Raw genomic sequence first — 21728 nt, forward strand, 5'->3', positions numbered from 1 at the left:
CTCTATTAATTACAGTAGATCAGAAAATCACGGAATCATTTGGGTTGGAAAAGACCCTTAAAATCAAGTCCAGCTGTTGGCACTGCATTGTCAGACGCTTTCTAACCTTGCAGCATTGTTTAAAGCAGCTGCACTTTAACCCAGGAAGTCTTTCCCTACTGTGATCATGGACTGCTTCTTTAATAGTGCTATGAAAGCTGCTAGGCCATAGGCAATTATATTAATTTTTAGTGTATGTATTGAACTCTGTCTGACCATGTATTCGAAGGAATCACAGCATTATCAGAATCAGGTATGTGTCCTCATTTCAAAATGAGGACTTGTACTTGTGTGCCATATAGTATCTTAAAAAGAGGTCCAGGACTTCCATGTTCTCTTCTGTCCATCTATCCTCCTTGAGTATTGAAGTTTGTTCTGCAAGGCTGTTGTCTTTTCCAGACTTAATGTCTTCTTGACAGCTACAAATAATGAAAAACACCAATAATTTTAGATTAGCTCTTGCAACTGAACATGCAATAAACTCACTGCTAGCCTGCACTGATCAAGACTTTCAGAAGTATTTAAGTACATGAAGATGGTTATTCACATGGTTTTGAGAAGCTTCTGTGGTTTTCTTTGTGGTTTGGGAATGAATAATTCAATGAAAGAAAAGCACAACCAAAGACACATTCTTGGTTTCTAAACAAGACTTTATGTTTGGTTTAGGACATTCAGGAAAGGTTATTCAGCTGGGAGCTTATGGTGAAAACGATTGATTCACTGAAGTCCTCTATACCAGAAGAGTGTAAGGGTAGATTAAATATTGTGTCAAATATTCTGGACCATTTAACTGTAAAGAACAATCTTTCAGTCCGACAAAAGGAAGAACTTCTAACAGATCTGCATAAGGCCTTCTGGGAACAGCTGGCACATTACAGTAATGGTGAGTACTTAGACTGGAGCTCATGACTTACATGAGTTCTCATTTTATCAAAGAGTAAAAAATTTACAGCTTCAGCCATATAGTCCCCTGTTTTAAAAAGATATTGATGAATTGACCAAGATCAGTTTTATTCTGGAGGGTGTATGCTTGGAATGGGAACTTTGACTTTAGGCCTCTTGTATCTTGTTCCAGGTATTATTAGGAACTTACTCTACAGTTCACATAATCTAATTTCATTAATTTGAATATAGAAGAAGAATCACACTTGCTACAAGTATTTGTGATATTTCTCCATTTACTGTTCATGTACTTGGTATTGCTGGTGATACTGACATAAGATACTGTCTTACAATCTCCTGCTAGCATGTGAAGCCAGAAGCAGTTGTGCTATATATAAAGCAGCTATGCTATCACTCTTCTGAAAAGATAATGTTAAAGCTTATGATCTTCATATAACTGTCTCTTTTTTTATGTCAGACTAAAATATTTTTTAAATTGAGTCTTTTCCTTTTATACCTCTTCACATTGCTTATCTGAAAAGAACACAATTGTAACAAAGTCTAAGCTGACTGACCCACTGATTTAAGGTTCTCCCTGTGTCATTTTGTATGTTACCTACTGCCAAGCATGTTGAAAATATTCCCCCAGCTTCTTTCAGGGCTCAGTGCCTCCCATTAGCACTCAGAAAATTACAGTAAATGTTTAGCCAGAAGGAAAATAATGACAACTACTTCAACACAATTTCCAGAACCATTTCTGCTACTTTTGAACACATTTAAAGAAAAGTTTCTTACCAAAATGGTATTAGGTTTAGAGTTTGGTGAACTGAATAGTCAGAATTAATGCAGTCTTGTTGCAGTATGTTCTTGCTGCAGTGCTGCTCACTCACTTTGGGTTTAGTGTTGATAAATTTTGTCTTATCTCACAGCCATAAATTCACGGAATCAGAAAATGGTTAAGGTTGAAAGAACTTCTGGAGGTCGTATGGTCTACCCTGTGTGCTCAAGCAGGTTGAGCTGCTGCTGGTTGCCCAGTGTCATGTCCAGCCAGCTTCTCTCTCCAGGAATGGAGACTCCACCTGGGCCACCTGTTCCAGTGCTCAGTCATCCTCATGGTGAAAGGAACCTCCTGTGTTTCAGTTCCTGGCAGCTGTCTCTGGTCCTTTCGTTGGGCACGACAGAAAAGAGTCTGGCTCTGACTTCTTTGTACGCACTCTCCAGGTGTTTATATATGTGCTTAGATCCACCCTAAGCCTTCTCTTCTCCAGGCTGAATAGCCCCAGCTCTCTCAGCTTTCTCTCATTGGAGAGATGCTCCAGCCCATTCATCATCTTTGTTGAACTCTCTTCAGTATCTCCATGTCTCTCTTGTACAGTGGAGCCCAGAACTGGACACAGCTCTCCAGGTGTGGCCTAACCAGAGCAGAATGGAGGGAAAGGATCACCTCCCTCTAACCTGCTGTCTTATGTTCAACCTGGTCTCCACCAGAAGCCCAGGTCCTTTCCTGCCAAGCTGCTTTCCATCTGGGTGGTCCCCAGCATATGCTTGTGCCTGGGGTTGTTCCTCCCCTGGTGCAGTACTTTGCACTTCCCGTTGTTAAACTTCAGGAGATTTGCATCAGCCTGTTTCTCCAGGTTGTCAAACGCCCTATGGATGGAAGCATAACCACGTGTGGTGTATCAGCCACTCCTCCATTTTTTGTGACCTCTGCAGACTTAGTAAATTAGCACTCTGCCCCATCATCCAGGTAATTAATGAAGCTAGTAAGCAGGATTGCCCTCAGTATTGACCCCTGGGGTACACCAGTAGTTACTGGCTTCCAGGTGGACTTTGAGCAAGTTTTCAATACATCTCACTGTCTGCTCATCCATCCTCTTCTCTGTGAGGATCTGTCAGGAGACTGCATCAAAAACCTTGCTGAAATCAAGGTAGCCAATATCCACCATTCTCCTGTCATCTACCAAGCCAATTATTTCATCACAGAAAGTCCTGCAGACTTGCTCCACTTTCAGAACATCTAGCTGTGTGAACAGTTCGCTGATATTCACAAATACATGTATATTGTGATACAGTTTATTTCATGGATGTTTGCTTCTGAAACTGTCTATGCCTAGTTCATAGTTTTTGCACAGATTCAGCCACTAATGTTCTTTAAGCATAAGTGGGTGTCTCTGGGTGATTTTTCCTTCTTTTTGTCAATTTTCACTTGTTCCAAAGCAAAAATACCTCTGTCAAGGCCTTGATTTTATGCAAAGTAGGTGGTTACAGTTATATATAGCTATATATTATAGTTGATACAGTCTGTGCAGAAGAATATTATCAACCTCCTAGTTTCAGATAGAAATGAAATGTGCTTTAAAAAAAAATACCTGGAGTGCAGCATTTATCCCAATAGTGTCTTATGTTGATGTTTCTTATGAGCTCCTAAATACAAAAGTTAAACTGTACCTGTAATTCACAAAGAGCACAAAGCCGGCAAGACTGTGCTCCTAGGATACAAAACAAGGAAGTAAAGAATCAAATAGTGTTTTAAAGTAAAACACTGCTGAATTTGTTTGAGTGATACTTTTATTACAGTCTCCTGTACTTTGGTGCACTTTCAAGTGTTCTGTCAGTGCATCATCAGCCTGTGGATAAGCACAATAAATGAGCATGGGGAATAAATAACATTCTTGGTGCTGCAGTACTGTGCTCCTTTTGTTTCTCTACAAAACAATTTCTCATAGTTAAAGCAGCTTAATGTAATGGCAGAACAGTAGCCACAGGTAACTGTTCTTTTGCATTCCCCTTTAGCTGCTTGTGTCAGGAGTGAAGTATGGCTCTGGGGCAGAGCAAGTGGGGGAAATGAATAAAATTCTTCTTAGGTGGACAGGCAATGAGACGTGAAGTGGCAAAACATTTAAAGCACCAATTGCATTCAGCAGCCCAGCATCCAGATAGACTCATGAATTTATATATCACTTAGAGCTGCAGGGAGAATGAAGAGGGAAGGAATTTAGTCCTAAATAGTTCACATTACTAGCGCAAAATTGGAGGGACCTTTACAACTTCAACTGCAGATTCTTGGATGAGTCACTTTAAAAGTCCGGTGTGTATGGCTGCATGCCAGTTCAAGCTAATCTGAACCAGCACTGCTTTAGACCTTTTCTCCCCACCATATGTTACTGCCCCTGTCCTTGCAGGAGCATTTGCATATCTGCAATTAGGTAATGAGCCACTTACCAACCTTCCTGAAGCTGGAGAGGGAGGTTTGGGGTGCTGCAGGAGGGAATCTGTTTCTTGGACTAACATGCTGCCTTTGCGTAAAAAGCAGTACCAGTGGAAGGGAGGGTGCAGGATGGTAGCAATCCAAAAACCTGATAGATTTAAGTGCCATGTAACAATCTAGAAGTTCACATCTAAAAAGGCCATCAGGGTAAGAAGCAAATTTCAAATCCTGCACGGTGATTACTTGCCTGTTTCACTCACTAACAGATTTCCGTGAGCTTATGTTGTGTGACAGTAGCAGATGCTGCTTTCTCCCTGTGGAGTCGTGGTATCTAATTGTTTGTGGTTTATGTTCCAGAATGCATGCAACAAAGTAAAGACCTGATCTTGAAACGTCTGCAGTGCCGTGCAAAGAAGAAGGAAGAGTTCAAACGCAGACAGAAAACTGAACAAGAGAGTCTCCTTAGTAAAACTTTTCTTACTGAAGATGTTCAGAATTTTCTCAAGGTGGGAAAATAAAAGCTTATTTTCACTGTTCTATTAGTTTTTAAGGCGAAATGTATTGCAGATTTCTCCCAGTTCCATAAAATTGGGAATTTTGAGTCCTCCCAAGAATCACGTGCAGCAGCACAGGTGGACAGGGTCAGAACCCCTGGTGGTGTTGCATTGGAACAGAATACCAACGGAGTTAATGCAAGATTGCATGTTTTGTAGAAAACATCTTTTACTTAGATACAGTGTGTTTGGTTCTATCCCTGGAGGAAAGTATCCGGCCTGCATTACAGAAGAAAAGAGTCTGCACTGGTCTAATTGCTTTTCTATGAGTGGGGTTACCAAGGCTCAAAAGACTTAGCAAATTTCACAGAAGCAGAGGAAAAACTAATTATGATCTCTGGCAGGATGCCTTAGAGAAGGTTTGCAGTTGATAATTTAATAAGGTATACGATGGCCAGTGTAATGTTTCCTTGGTCATATTTTCTATAGAGATTTGTTGTTATTGTTCCAAATGATACACAAAATCAGAGTTCTTAGCTGTAAATGCTGAGAGCTGCAAAATTGGAATAACTGCTGAGAACTGCAAACCCAAGTTATTAAGAATTAAAAAAAATCCTCACTTTTCATGAAAAGAAATAATTTAAGGTGAAAGTGGTTACATCCAGCAGCATTAAACTTTTGATGAAATCTAATAACTTAGATAAAATTACTGTATGAGAAGACCGAGATTTCAACTGCAGCAAACTGTCAAAATTTATTGATCTTAACACTGCGATTTTGCACCACAGGGCCATATTCTTTAATTATGTTGTATGAATTGGATAATGCAGTTACTATTTCTGTATGCACATCTGCCTGGCAAAACCTCCCTTCAAAACAAGTAGAGCACTTTTTACGTCTTTGGCTTTTCAAAACTTGTGACAAATAATTCTGTCACACATTTTTGTAGCCAGTGTGCACTTGTGAATGTATTTTCATCTTACACATCATTGGAAACTCTTGGACACATCCCAGATTCACTTAACAAAGCTTAGAAATTTTGCATTAAGACCCCTTCCCTACAAAGGTAGAACCACACAGCTTTGTGCATGAGATGCTCTATTCTGTACACCTTAGAAAGGTGTGGAGTAGGCTTAGTTGAACTGTAGACTAATGATCTGCTCATGACAGGCTGAGCAAGGGCAACTTGCACTTCATGCTGCAGGATAGAACACAGCTGAGTTTTAGGATTATGAAATGCCTGTGTACAAATTATGAAAGTCAGAAATGAAAACCTTTCTGCTGCCACAGTGGGAGAGTCTTTTGTCCCAGAACAGATGGGGTCTTAATTGCAGAAACTCTTTGAGGAATAAAAAAAATTGTATATACCTGTACCTCCTATGGTTTGACTTAAATAGTCCAGTAATTATTTTGTGAGAACAATGCACTTGGCACTGAGGAGCTGTTTTAAGTTTGTTTCAGAATTTCACAGCCAGCCCAACAGTAAAGGAGTTGGTTCCAAAGCGTCGCCATCAGCCCAGAGCTGTACCCATCAAAAATATTCTTTTCTCTGCCTTTCTCCCCTCACCTCATCAAGGGGCTCACACCAGCACGGTAGCAGCCTTGCCAGACCTTTCTGCTGAATTTTAAGTGGTTTCCAATTATGATGGTGGATTTTGCAGTAAACTTCATTCACATCAAGTTGTTCTAAACACAAGTAGGGTGGTAATGATTTAGTAGCTGCAGATCCAATTTTTTTATAAGACAGAATGAGATCCATAGTAAAGGTTAGAGTTCCTGTATCATTCTGTCTCCTTCATCTATGTTTCCGTTGGAAAAGGAGCATTTTAATGTTGTCGTTTACTGGCAGAGAATACCGAAATGATAAATGAAGAACACAAACCATAAAGTGTCAGTTACTGTAACCCACTCTGGCTCTGCCTGCCCACTGTGGACATACAAATTATAGCAGTTAATTTGTCAAATTCTGCCATAAAGTATGACTCCATGAGATGTGTGAACTTTCAAGTCTACCTCTACAAGAATGATCTGTACATTAAGAGTTTATGGTCACTTTGGTCCTCTTTAGAAGAGCTCTATTGACAAACCTAATGAAGAAAGCCATATTTACCATGGGAATGAAAGGGAGCAGTTGGCAGTTTAAATCAAAATATGGAATCTTTATGTATAATGCTACTCATTAGTCTATAGACTGAGATAGACTTTGTCTGTGAAATAGTCTTCCATGAGCCTGCCAATACATCCACAGTCACAGTCCTCACTTGAAGAAAAAAACCGCATCCCTCTTAAAACTGTGACCAAGGATCCAGTCAGGACCAAGTCATAGATCAGCCTTTTAGGAACCACCATGGGACATGGTGACCAACTCCAGTGCAAAAGCCCTGTACAGTGTGATACAGCTGTAACTCAGGTGTCTCATGATGGTGCCAGGTGACTGTTCTGTACCTCATAGTACTGGCCATGATGTACTGATATTCATACACTGAAAAGCAGATTTCAAATCAGATAATTTCACATTTTTTGCAGTAGTATGTACATATTATTTAACCCCATATTGCCAAGGCTAAGGAATTTTATAGTCAAGACTGGATAAGCTCAAATTAAGGTGGTAAAACAAGTTTCATGTCCCTCTGAGTCATGGTTTCAGGTAAACAATTACTGTTGTAGTGATACATGGAAAGGGCATCAGGGAAGGGAAGAGGAGGATCACAAGAAACTATTAAGATCTTTTCAGCTATTTAAATATACCTACTATGTTTCTTTTAGGCTTACCATGAGCTGATAGAGAAACACTGGCAAGCACAGTGGGATCTGGAGGAGGAGGATGACTTCGAGAGCACAGAGGCTGTCGCTGAACTCTACAAGGTGCCACTTCTAGTGACAAATGTCATTTGCTAAATTAATTTTAAAGATCTTCTAACCCCACTACAGTGTCAGGCCTTAGGGATGTTTGGGGAATTGTAGGAAAGGTCAGCTCCAGGGATTGCAGCTCCAGAAAGCTAGGCTGGCAAAGCAAAAGATGGAGGCAGGACAGTCTTCCGTATCAGCTTGCCTTTTCCATTCCCAAACTTCCCTTTCCCAAAACACTATGTTTCCTAACCTCATATTAGTCAGAAAATGCCTGCATGGTCTGCCAAAACATGCTGCCTGGGTGGCTGACAAGGCTGCAGTAATGTTGAGAGCATACAATGTCTGCTGTTACTGCCAGGTGGGAGATCTAATTTATGTGGCATGATTATCTCTACTGCACCGTAGCTGCATGATACTATTCTTAGTGAACTTCACTACATCTCCAAATACAGTCTTTTCATCTCTTTTTCTCACAGAGAAGTTTTTTTGACTCTAGTTAGTTCCCTGAAATAGGTTCAGATCCTTGGTGTAAATAATATTTTTACACATCTTTTTGTTATTGATTTGAAAAATTCTGGGTGCGTCACGCTTTTGCATCATCTTTAATTATTTTCTATCTGTGCTGAAAAAATACGATAACATGATCTATCTGGTGAAGCCCAAAACCATAGTCAGTAGTGACCTTTAATTAAGCTGGAACTAACCACTTTCAGCTCAACAGGATCCTTGTCATGATTAATTATGGCCAGATCAGGATGTTGTAGAAACTTGTGGTCCCTATCACTGTCGCACAAGCAACAGACAATTTGAGAAAAATTACTGCTTTGGAGAAATGAAAGGTTTGCTTGGAAGGATATACCAGTGAATCAGAGTAGCTTAATTGGACAAAGCTATGTAATATAAGAAAAGTCAACATCTTTGCTGATATTACTGTGCTCAGTTCATCATCCATAGTTACTAACTCTCCCATCCCCTTCCTCAATTCACGTGAAGTCTGGAGAATAAACATTTTTTTTTAATCCTGCACATTCCACCTCATTTTTGAAATTATATTGCTTTCCTTTATTATGTACTCTGCTTTAGTAACACTAAGACCAGACTGAATATCCTATTTCTTTCAATACTAAGCTAGGTTTTCTTTCCCACTAAAGAAAAATTGGTTTGGGTGAATTAAGTTTTTCTAGAAGTGCCAGGTTGCCAGGAGAACTGCACAAACTTGAACCCTGCCAATTCACCCAGCTGTAGGCCATTATATTCCATATTGCAGCTGCTCTCCTATGACTAGACCCAAACAAATACTGCCAGACGTGAAAAACTGCAAGTGCTGTGATCCAACTGGCATCTGTTGAATGAGGGTCCACAAATCTTAATTTCCACAATTTTTCTGTAAAAAAACATTTTTACTGTGATATTTAACATAATGAACAAATGCACTTTCTCCCCAAATACAGATACTACAAACTCTTTTAGGAGAGGAGGCTGCTGTGAATATACCTTGTAAGCTAGAAAGAAGAGATAATACAGATGAGCATAGCTGCACTGAAGGTAAATGGCTGTTCTGACTTCTACAGCTGGGGAGAGTGCAGTACTTTGCATTACCAGGGGCATAAAAGCAAAAGTTGCTGTTAAAGGAAGGAAGTGCATCTCACAAACACAATGTCTTTGCTTCCCTCTCTGCTCCACCACACATGCAGAGCAGAAGTGCAGCCTGTACAAGCAGAATTCTTTCCCTGGGCAGCAGGACTTTGCTGCTGCACTTGGTTGCTCCAGGTTTGTCGTAGGGAGAAGCTGCTGCTACTAATGGGGAAGGCAGGGTAGCAATGGGAAGGTGACAGAGGTTTGTGATTCCACAGTGCAGTTGTGTGACTGCAGCTCAAGTAGACTTAAACAAGCAGACATTAACAAGCTGGGTAGCAGCAAGCCTCACAGTAGTCAGTAGTCAGCTCTGTGCTACAAGACCTATGTCCCCACTGGGTTTAGACCTTCGTCGTTTGTAGAACCAGCTAGTTTGGGTACTTCTGTAAACACTGCAAAGCTTGATGTTGCCTTTCTAGAAGCTCTGCACTCGCTGAAGCTTAACTGATAGTCATTTGCCTTGCAAATGAAGCAATTGAAAGATGATCTCAATGAAAAAGGTGATATTAAAATATAAGGAAGAGGTCACCATATGACTGAACAGGGAACCAGTGAATATTCTAGGAACAAAAGAAAAGATGTCACTAACCTATAAGTGCCACTCCCTTGTGGAAGAAGATCCTTACTTTGTTCTCACAGTGTTCTTCTAAGCCCTTATCAGATTTCTATGCCTTTTTCATGTTTTCATTTTTCACCCTTTAAACAGATTGTGTGTTCATCAAGATAGATTTATATAACCTTCTAGCACTAGGGAAGTCTGTGCTGCTACAGTACATCGAAGAATTATCCAAATTGGTGAATAAATATGTGAAAATTCAATGATCTGGAAGCTGTGTTTGCATAGAATAATTGAGTAGGTTTGTTTTGTGTACACATGAATAAATCAATTAAAATGATTTAACCAAGGTCAATGGAATCTGTTGATGCCTGAAGTGAATGAATGAGTTATATTTGCAGGATAGTGTAGGACTTTTCAGCCACACTAGTGGATTAAAATAGTGTGCTGTAGGTGAATAGTCTGTGTCTAGACACAGGCTGGATAACTAATTTTTGAAATGCATGTTGAAGAATGGGGGTAAATTATTTGATTATCACAGTATGTCATAACTGAAGGAAAAACTGCAGAGCTAATTGAATGGCTCAGCCTAATATTTTCATGAACTGGGTCTGCAGAGTTATCCTGTATACAAGGGATTTTGTGCTGTAGTAACAGTTTTGTATTGGCTTGGGTAACTTTTCAGTTACAAAGTTTTTACCATAATTTTCTTTTACATGGCAGCAATAACACACCAATAACACACCACCCACCCCACTCCCTGCCCCAATATATCCTGTTCTGTTCCTCATGAAAAGATGAATTGCTATCTCAAGTCTCAAGTTCAGCATATCAGATAGTCACCAACCTTTAATCTTTCCTCTCTTCTTTTTTTTTTTTTGTGAACTACCCATGTATTTCAGTAGGGAAAGATGAAGTGAAGAGGTTGGGGGATAATAGTTCATTATTGAGAAAACAGACATGCAGATTGCACAAAGGAAATCAATTAACAGCTAGGAATTACATAGTAAGTGGTAAGATAGGTCTTTTTCCTCTGCCTTTATTTCAAAACCGTAAAAACACAATTTATTGTTATTTATAATTCCCCTTTGCTGATAGTAGTTCACCAGAATGTTATTTCATTTGACTTGACACAGGAATGAAATGCACAGGAATTTAGACTAGAAGCTATTAAGTCTTGAGTGTTATCAATGGGCAAGGCAATAGACATTTTATGAATGGGTAGACATAAATGTGAGTTAGAGGGAGAGTATTTGATTTTTTCCTACGTTAATAAAAGGGAGAAAAAATATTTTTGACAAGATAAAAAGTACAGATTCTTAGAGACTTACTCTTCCATTAATTTCCTTATGTAATTTTGTTAACATGAGATACAGTTAGGGGTGCTGGACTACATTTTTGGGTACCAAGAGCTGGCATCTTTTTAAGTGGAGTCACTCAGTTTGTCTCAGGTGGAAATCCCTATCAAGAGACCACCTCAAAGGGTGACTTTTGAAATTTTTGCTCTGTGACTTATCCCAAAAAGACAGCATCATCTGATGGATTAAATTTCTGAACTCCTGACATGCAAGCTCATTCTAGTTCTGGGTTTGGGCACTGTTAGATTTGTTTTGGTCACTTCAGTCAAAGCTGATGCAAGATGTCTGATATGGGTAGCCTTCATTCTGAAGTTTTCCTCTTGCCTTACTGCATAAGAAAATGTATTTTACCACTATGTGGGTTCACAATTTGTTAATAGTTAGATGTCATGAAGGACATAACCTCATCCAGAAAGGCACTTTTCTAAAAAGGGAGTACCAGAAGAGAAGATTGAAACTGCTGTCTGAATAAATGAGAGGGCAAGACTGAAATTTTAATAAACCTCCATTTTAAATGCATGAAAATCAAGAAGTGGGGCTTTTTTATTAACTTATGCTAAGGATGACTTCAGTGTCCCTGTGTTGTATTGATGTTAGGATGCTTAAAAGCAGGTAATGTTTTCATTTTCCAACTGGCATTCCAGAATTCTTCACAGGGAAGAGAGAAGTGCATGCAATCAGCTTTTCCCCATTCAGAGTGAGTGTATCTTCTGAGTGTATGTGAAGTATCTTCTAGTGGCCAGTGGTGTGTGTGTCCAGTGTCCCAGAATTTTTGCTGCATTTATGGGATGTATGATCTGAGTATTGAATCTCTGTCTTTAGTGAGATACAGCATGGGTTGGGAGATGAATCTCTTACCTCCTAACCAAATGTCCTAGCCACTGAGCTTCTGGGGACATATGCAACAGTGTTCTATAGCTTTAATCAGATACTTTAATTCCTTTAACAAAATGTTCTATCACAAGTTAACAAATAGCTGTGCAGTTTCCTCATTGAGATAATATATACTTTTCAGTGGCTGGCATGTAAATAAACTACAACCAGCCTTTCTAAATACATTTTCCTGCTTCACAATTTCACTATTTGCTCATCTGTATGTAGGAGCCTTTTAATCATTTAGGTTTAAGGGGGAGAATTAATATTGTTCTTTGAGTGAAATCTGATAAACTATGTATTTCCCCTGTTTTTTGACAAAATTATGTATTTGCTGCCTTGTTTAAAATTCAGATACACTCAGCATTTTAATCTAAGCCCATTTTATTTCCATGTATACCCCATGGTATTTCTTTATGCTTGATGTATTTCTCTGGGGATTTTTTGAAAAGCTTAGAGATTGACTGCCAGGTACTACAAACAGGTTCATTCAGTCCTGCAATTAGCTATTCTATTAATGGAATCAATTTGAATAAATTTCATTTAAGTCAAAGCTCTAAAAACAAGAGATGACATATCAGGAAGCTTGTAAAAAAATATTTGTAGAGGCTCTAGTCCAAAAATAAGATCCTGGAAGCAGTACTGATTTTCCTTTTCTTTCCTGTGGAAAATAAGTTTTATAATACATAGTGTGCCATCCCTGCTCACAGACAGACTTTATTGCAGTTTGAAATCAAGTACATTCCTTGGAGTACAGATAGTTTTGAAATATTTTGTTAGCTTGAGTCTCTGGGTAGAATTCAATCACATCTGCAATCTTTCCTAAATGTAGACTTGGTATTTCCCCTACCAAATTTTAAAAGGCCATTCCACCACGTTTTTTTCAAGTGCTGCATTAAACAGCATGGCCACTGTATTGTCCCTGTGGTATGGCCTCTGGGTACAGCATGCTGTCCTGTTAGGTGTGGCATGCAAGGACTGCCTGGGCTCTGATGTCCATGTGATTTGGCCCATCACATTAATGAGATGATACAGGTAATTTAATTAATTACAGTAATTTTGTGGGAACGGGACCTAATCACATTTTTCTTCAGTAACTATGTCCCCACTGCGGTAGTGCCAAAGGTAAGTATGCAGTATCATTTGAAGATGCAAGGGGTACACGCAGAACAAAATGGCATTGACAACCAGGAACAAAATACCGTATTTTTGTTCTGTGCAAAGTATTTTCTAGTAAATAATAACACAGAGCTGTGAGCATGCCAGGGGAATGCTATCAGTTCTACATCAAAATGTGTTCAAAAGGGATTTAGCTGCCATTGTTTAAGAATATAATTCCTTAACACTGTGCCTGAGATCTTTTGATACTGCAATAGAAATGCCACAGACTCCTCTAGACTGCTTCTGAACTATTTCAGACCCAATAGAATTCTTACACCACTGAACATGCAGTAAAGGCAGGAGAATTAACTTGTCCTGAAAGGCTGGTAAAGCTCAGAGGAGAGATGGTTTACAGAGATAGAGCCATTATTCTTTAAATGTTGTATGGCATATGTAGATTAGAAATACAGTATCTTTGAGTTTATGTTAAACCTGAGAACTTGGAGACTCGGATTTTAAAGTAACAGCAGAAGAGAGAATTCAGACAAACCATTTGGCATTGCTTTTGCCAAGCTAAGCCAGGCCCACAACTACACAGATGATTAGGATGGTATAAATCCTGCCTCTTGTAACAGGTGCTTATACCTATAATAATTAAGGAGTAGGGTAAATAATCCTTCAAACAGGATGTAAATGTTACCTTAATGATACTGTCATGTCCAGATTGTGAGCAATCACTAGAAATGGGAAAAGTAGTATCAGAAATAAGGTATTATGTTGGGTCTTTGACTATTAATTCTTATACTTACGCCCAGTACCCAGTTTCAAATAGCCATAGTCCAATTTGAAAGAATTCAGAATACTTTGAGATTAAAGAAAACCAGTGAGGGAGCTGGATTCTGAAAATCCTGCCTTCTTTAAACAGGTAAGAGTGGAAGGAGCTGAGACAGCTCATCTCAAAGGTGTCGTGAACACGTTTTGTAGTGTTGTGCCTCAGTTTTATCCATAAGAAGAGGTTACTGCAGGGAACTGTTAAGCTATTTATTGTTTGTGAAACAGCTAATTAATATGGTGATTAGCATCCTAGAGGGATCATAGGAGGAAAATAATAATTTAGTACTCAGTGCACAGCTTGTATATTTTACAATAAATGAGAAATATAAAATACTTATTAGAAATCAGTCAGTTCAAAGGATATTCATAAACCTAAACATGGAACAGCTAAAGGTGCTGTGGAAACATTACATGATCCCCAAATTTATTGTTATGGGGGCACAGAATTACATTTCACACTGAACCTACATTCTGGTCTTTATTTCTGAGTTCTTGTCTTTGCACTTTAACATCCTCTTTTGGTTTTTGTGGAGTTTTCTTTATTATTATTTTTTAGTATTTTCTGTTATATCCAGCAGTTGGAATGGGCTCTTACACAAGAGTACATTATAGCAGTGTATGTTGTCATCCCCCCCAAAAAAAAAGTTCACTAGAATTTTTCTTGTCTATGAGCTGCAGACAAACATATTTGACATCTAGATAAATATCCTCTGTTTCTACTGAGAGGTTCTAGATTTTGATCATCTAAGAAATTGTAATTAAAGCTGTATTTAAAAGAGGGCAGCAGCTAGAAGACCTGACTTGTTCCTGTAACAGGAATCCTTAAGAGTTTTAAAAATATTATCGGTATGTTAAAGAAAAAGAAATATAAGTGTTTTCAAGAGGGTTAACACTGGTTTGCAATGACAGCAAGCCCAGCTAGGCAGTAAAGCTTTTTGGACTGGTAGGATCATGCAGAGCTCACACAAAAATAGCTCATCATCCTGCAGGAATACTGCAGTGTCCATGTGACTTTCCAGTGTGTTTTTGTTCCCTTTTCAGCTGGGAAAGCTAGCTGTCCCCACTCCTTCTCCCCAGGAATTACCTCAAATTGTACCAAGTTTGCCAACACAGCTCCTATCACCACTGTGTATTTGACAGTGAAACTAGAACAGAGTTTTTTAGATGGATGCCATCTGACTAAATCACCCCAACACTTCTTGTGAGTGAAACAGCCTCAGCAATTAAAAACTGCTCATATGGGACTAGTTTCATTAAAACCATCCGAAGATGTTTGTTTTCCTAGGCTTGAAACTATTCTGCATCAGGATGAATTTGAATAATTCTGTTCTTCAGGCACTGAAGAGTGTCATCTTTTGAAGTACCAACTATTGACATGACCAATGTCACTTTTGTCATGCTGAAAGCCGTACTGTCCCTTTTAACTCTTCCTTCTTTCTTCATTCATTTCATATCAGCACCTGTGAAAATGTGCCTATGAGGTGGTGTGCTACATTGGATTGTTTCACAGCAACTTATAAAGTAGGGGTTTTTATAACATACCACCATAGCCAGTAAAACAGGATGTTCTTTTCTACTGCAGTCGCATGTGATCAACAGTTAGGGTTCGGGGTCTCATGCACTCTTGCCATTGTTGCATTTTAAATGCCCTGTGTAGCTTGAACCAAAACATTAAAGCTGTTCCCTCAACAAAACCTGATCTTTTTAACTCAAGACTTCATGGCACTGGATTTTAGCTGTAGGAGTTGGTCACCAGCCCAGTGTATTCACGTGGTTCCCTCACTGACATCATGGAACATGCAGTGAAACAACTCCAAAGGGCCAGGGGTTCACTTTGTCATCTGTTCTTTTCTGTCCCTCTCTGTCCCTCTGTTAGGAGCTGTACTCTAAAGCTTCCCATGCTTTAGCAGAGTTGGTGATGGAGCTGTTTCTTCAGACCCTGCCTGTGGTGACAGGCCTCTCTGTAAGAGAATGTGAGCTTCTGAAAGAGGAATGGCAAGAGAATTTGGTCCCTCAGCTGGAGAAATGGGAGAACCACCGCCAGAGACACTGGAAGCTTTTCCAGGAACAGCTATTGCAAGAAAAAGAAGTAAGATTCATGTTATGTTTTGGGACCTCAGGGTCTGAAAATGGGATATGGAAAAAAATGATCAAGATACTTACATGTGGGGAGTGTTGTGTGTATAAATATATAGCCTGGTCCAGACACAGCTCCAGGCTCAGGAGGGGCAGTGTTACCTGCAGCATGGAGTGAATACATATGCTGTGCATGTAGGCTTGCATAGAGGAGTCAAGTAAGTACTGAGCATCTGTCCACAGTCTTTGACAGCTTTGTCAGCACATAAACACTTTTTGGCAAGGCTGCTGTCCGAAGTCCTCAACTCTTGAGCATCTACAGAAACAGTTCAAAAAAGCCTTCACCAGGTCTGTTTGGAGGGGGTACATATGAATACAGTTTACAGACAAGGAAGCCTTGCAATGATAAATATTTCTGGCTAATTTTTATGTATTAATACTATAAAATTTGAAACATATGACACCTACTTTTATAAACTTTCTCTACTCTGAGAAGGTGAAAAAACACACATCCAGCTTTCCTGCTCTGTTTGTGCCCACCACAGGGGACAGTGACACCAGAGGAGAAAAGCAACAAGAGTAAATGCAGAGGCAGATGTCTTTAGCATCAGCCTGGGACTCAAATGTACCTTCAGTTTATTCGTGCCATGCTGTGTCTCTGTTAACATTGCTTCTAACAGAGCTTAGTCAAAGAAAGACCTTCTCTATTCAAAGGTGTGTCCTTTCCTAAATGTTAAGTGTGTGCTGCAATGTATACAGTAATTGGAGCTTCTTAAATAAAAGGTTGGCAGATTTCTTTAACACTGGCAGAATCATATTTTCCCTTTCCCTCATTCTGCAAAGTGCCTAGATAATCCAGTATATTCTTAATGAGATACTGAGCAAGTCCGTAATTATTACAAACTGCATTAAGTTTTAAGTTAAGGTGTTCAACTTTTTCACCCCTCATATTTAGGATTCTACTGTAAAACACTGTGATTCAGGAAACTGTGGGCTTCCCAGTAAATCTGGCAGACTGGTTTGCTAGCCAGTGGGTTTAGAACACCCTTGGAAATACAAAAGTAAAATTTTAAATTTTTTTCTTTTTTTCTTCTATATCTTCCTTAAGCTAGAGTTAGCAACACGCACCTCCCTGATCTTTTTATATTTCCTTAATGTAACTGACCTGTTTTGAAAAAAAATTCTGTTTTTCTGTTTTGGTGTCACAGGGCTATCTAGAAAACTAAACTAAACTAAACTAAACTGTGCTTGGGACCAACCACTCATGCCCAGTGGGTCTACTCACATCCTTAGTTAACGGTGGGCATTTATATTTTCCAGGACTGCTGGCTGGCATTTAGTGTTTGATTTTGGCATACATGTACCTTCGGTAAATAATGAAACAATGTCTGACCTCAATTTTTTTTTTAAATTATTTTGCCCCTTTTTATCAAGGATAAGATTGAATACCTGCCTTGTCAAGTTTAAACCTTGCTGTTCATTTTCACATTCAGCAAGGGTTCACAAATCACCTGTCCTTGTATGTGCATGGCCTGAGCAGCCTGGTCTGGTAGGTGAACTGTGAGCACATTTCATAGTGCACAGAGCCCTAAGCACTGTGGTGGTATTTGCTGTTATAAAAAAACCACAGAGAAGCAGGAGGTTCTGGTGTGCAACTTGTGAATAATGTCATGTCAGAGTGCACATTAGGGCACCTCTGCTGTGGCCCTGCCACTTTCCCATTGAACCTCAGCCCTCATTCAGGGCCAGAGAGGATGCCTTTAACAAACAAGAGGCTCACCACAGAAGGGGACATCTCAAGTCTGACATTTTGATCCAGAAATGCTGTTTGTACATTCCTCTGTTGCTATCACTGGGCACACTGCTGAGTGGAGGAACCATACTCTGGGAGTTTTTCTCAAAGGGTTTAAAGGATTAGTTCATCTCCAGCACTCAGCTTCTAGGTAATAGCTCTTAGGGCAGCACTGTTTGATGGATTCATTGTATGTGAATTCAGGTGTTCTGGTCATGCCCAAGCATAGGTTGTTTAAATTAGAAAATTGACTTCCCGTCACTTTCAGTGTACCCTAGCATTTATAATGTAAAGCAGATGACTTCCTAGCTAAAAATAAATTTTAAAAATAAAACAATAAAGGGTTTGCTGACATAATTAACAGTAATTACTGAGTTATAGAGCTATAGAGGAATTAACTTAGCAATGACAGAGCTGTCCCATTGGTCTCTGACTCACTAGCACTGCAGTTGGGCTTTATTCAATATAAAAATTTCCTGAATGGCAGGCAGAGCTGTCCTAAGGACAAGTGATTCTGCAGGATAAATTCCAAGAAGAGGTAAGAGTTTCTCTTAGTGAGAAATTCATCTTATGACTCCACAAAAGAATATTCTGTGCAGGAGCCTAAGTACCTATTTTATTAATGCTTGTGGCTTTTTGGAAACAATTTGAACGAAACTGGAAAAAAATCTGCTTTATCTCCAAAGAGAGCATGCAGGGAGATAACTAATCCACCAAAGCTAGGCTGGCAAATTTTCATGAGTCTGAAAAACATCACAACCCATTATACTATGTTCAAATGCAAAGTGCCTTTCTTGTCCCTTTTCTAGTATAAACACAGCAGCTTGAACATTTAAGCAGAAAGCTGACACTTGCATCCTACAAAAAGGAGCACTTAGTTTCCACCGTAAGAAAAAGAGATATTGGACGCTTGTGACAGGTGATTATGTCATTTGGGAGATCCTATAGATGTTAGAGTGCTGATGGTGACAAAAGATCCATGAATCAACAGTCATATTGACAGGCCTTTTAAATTGTCAGGCATTTTGCAGCAGGAGATATGTCTTTCATTTGCCTCATGATAAATGTGCTATGCTGAGAGTTACACAGTCACCTGCTTTATAAGCTTGGGAAGTCTTAACACCAGAATACTTTTCACCAGGGTATTTAAGTGTGCTTTTTAAGATGGCTCTAAAAGACATTTTTTCTTTTTTACTTGAACCACCTTTTTTTTAGATGATCTTTCCTAGCATTTATACGAGTCTGGAATATGATGTCCTTTGGGGGAAAAGAATCACTTTTACAACTGAAAAGAAAAAAATAAGTTTCATATATAACTTTGCTTTATAGGCTTGAGGATATGAGTGAGGCAAATGGGAATAAATGACTAATGAAAATAAATTTTGAGAATTTTCCCACGTAGTCCCTAGCTCATGTTTTCTGTAGAGAGCAGTTTCAGGGAGCAGCCTCCTGCACCAGGCTGAGACTCACTTGGCAGTCAGTGGGCATCGCACCCCATCTACAGGCTAGGATGGAGAAATCACTTTCCTTTCATTCCCTGAACAATCTGTGCTAAAGATGTCAAAACAGAAATGAGAGGCAAATTTTTCACCTTTATTGCCAGAGAGTAATACTTAACTTCAGCAGTGCTTCAGAAGATCTCGTAATGGACTTGTGACCAAAAAGCAAAATACTTGGAAGCTTACAGAATAAAAATGGGATGAGATTTCCATCCGTTCCCACATCATTGCTTGACACCCAGAAAGAACTGGCATCTGCTTACCAGTTTTGACATGGCATTTTATCACTTTCTCTGGTTTATTTTTTCATAGTGATTGGAATAACACTTTAAGAAGCCAGACATTCCTTAGAGCTTTACTCCCCATTTACCATACTTTTTTCACTGGTTTTACTGGTTGAGTGCAGGAGTCAGAGAGCCTGAGCTCTGTTCCAGTCACTAAGTCTGTGCAGCAGCATGAGTTTGTCTCCTCCTTATGACCTGTCTTTGAGCAAAGTAAGGCTATTCCCAAGAACAGGAAAGCTTGGAGACATGCCTGGTGACTTGACCCAACATTGGAATATGCAAGCACACAGCCTGACCTTGCCACCTGGCCTGAAAAAGTAGTTGTCTCTGTTTTGCTGGTTTTCAGCCACAAGCCAGCAGCCTCAACATTCCCAGAGAATCTTTGCTGTCGCATTTCTGCCTGCATGTGGGAGGTCTTCATGTATTATGAAGGTGGAAAATACCCAGCTCTGCCAGCCCATCCCAGTGAGCTGCCTAAGTGTTACTTCCAATACAACATACAATATTCTGTTTATTCCATCTGATCCTTTCCACCTTGATCATCTTCCTAATGGCCTTTTTGAGACAAAACATTGGTTTAGTATTTGGTCTAATTCTCAATCTTCCTCGTTTATCATCTCATCATAAATATGTAATAATCCCCCTCCTTTCCTCTTGTTCTCTTACTACTTACACGACTGAGGGACTTTTACTGTTCAGTTTAATAACAGTGTGCTGGAAGAATTTCTGCTGTATTATCAGTTTCCCACTGGTCTCAGGGAGGTGCAGAGACATTTTATAAATTCTGCATACAGATTACCTCAAATGCACTCTTAATGGAAAAGGTGACTCATTCTTTAGAAGAAACTCTTCACTACTACAGAACGAGGCTGTTTCTTCATAAACAGAAGTAAAGAACAATTGCAAGAAGCACTGTCCTTGTTACCACTGAGTGCCTTTTTGGATAGGATATACTGATAGCAAGTGAGGTGTTATATTTTGGGTTCTTGGCTGCAATATTATATCATTTACCATTCCAATTGTATTCAGATATCATCTCCTATCTTCTGTCTCTTGGTGATATATACCCTCATGCTGTTTGACTTGCCCTTCAAGAACAACTTCTCAGTAAATTCTCAGGAATCAGGTCTCCAAAAATGATGGAAACCCACACCTGAACCACAGCCCATCTCTCATTGGAAATAAAAATATTTCTGGAAAGTAAAAGGTCATTTTCAGACTTTCTTTTAACTGCTGAAAGAGACATTAAAGTACACAATGTGATGGATCTACAAGGCATGTGCAGAGAGGTGCACTAGAAGCCATATCCACAGAGCTGCTAAAGGGAAATGCTGATACAATTACTACTTCAAGCAAGTCTTTGCCATCTGTCATGATGATACCTGGAGATGTTATAGACCATAATTTGATGCTTGCAGCATGCAGTCACAGAAGACACTGTGCTCAGCCATGCTCTGTGATTATCAGACTCACCTAGACTCAAATCAGTTGAGATTTGTCTACACAGGTACATCTGAGGCTCTTGCTGAGAGCAGCCTAGGGGGTCTCTGGTGCCATGCAGACTTTTGGGCTGTGCTTTTCATGCCCAGCTGCACTCGTCCCATCTGTCACTTGTTGTTGACTGCCTGCCCATCCAATTCCGGCATCCTGCTCAGGAACATGTGTTTTGGTAAGGTTTTCTACATGGAGAGAGGTCAGTTAGATGTGTCACTGTGTATACTACAGAGAAGGCGCTAGCCATGAAAGGAATACATTTTCATTTTGAAGCCAAAGATGATGAGGTTTCTGAAGTTCTACACTTCCCGGGGGAGTTCATTCTGTGCTCACAGAGAAAGTCTCTCTCCTGCACAGATCACTGCTTCCCCAGGAAAAAACTCATATCCAGCAAGGAGGCCCAGTACCACTCCTAATTTCTAACACTAGCAATTGTGCAATTACACATTTGTGCTGCTTTTAGCACCAGATGGAAATTAAACTCCAAGTGAGCCACTCCCCTTCCCCTGCCTGTTGCGGTAAGGGAGTGGCAAAAGCAGAGACTATGGGTTGAAATAACAATTTACTGAAAGCACAAAGCCATGGAATAAGAAATGTACAATAATAACAGCAATGTTATAGCAGAGGTATACAAAAAGAGGTGTTTTACTCAGCAGAAAGGTGTTCACCACTGGGAAGAACAAAGCAGATGGCAGATACTTCCCATAGGTCACGCTCTGGCTTCCCCAGACAAAGGTAATACGGCGATCGTTC

General features: G+C 39.6%; 1 protein-coding gene across 6 annotated transcripts in view; it reads left to right on the forward strand.

Annotated features, from left to right (window-relative positions):
* The window catches only part of EVC (EvC ciliary complex subunit 1), a 50481-nt gene that overhangs the window by 14978 nt on the left and 13775 nt on the right, over nt 1-21728 (forward strand). For all 6 annotated transcript variants that reach the window (XR_006020526.1, XR_006020525.1, XM_042053471.1 and 3 more), the window contains 4 exons: nt 706-922; nt 4487-4635; nt 7390-7488; nt 15707-15919. Coding sequence is in view for 4 of the 6 variants with exons in the window: in XM_042053471.1 (XP_041909405.1) it covers nt 706-922; nt 4487-4635; nt 7390-7488; nt 15707-15919 (678 nt within the window). In the remaining 2 variants the exon portion in view is untranslated. The remainder of the gene's footprint in view (nt 1-705; nt 923-4486; nt 4636-7389; nt 7489-15706; nt 15920-21728) is intronic.

Source organism: Corvus kubaryi, unplaced genomic scaffold (genome assembly GCF_017639235.1).
Source record: "Corvus kubaryi isolate FWS band 111438036 unplaced genomic scaffold, C.kubaryi_AGA036_p1.0 split1-131, whole genome shotgun sequence".
NCBI classification, from domain to species: Eukaryota; Metazoa; Chordata; class Aves; order Passeriformes; family Corvidae; genus Corvus; species Corvus kubaryi.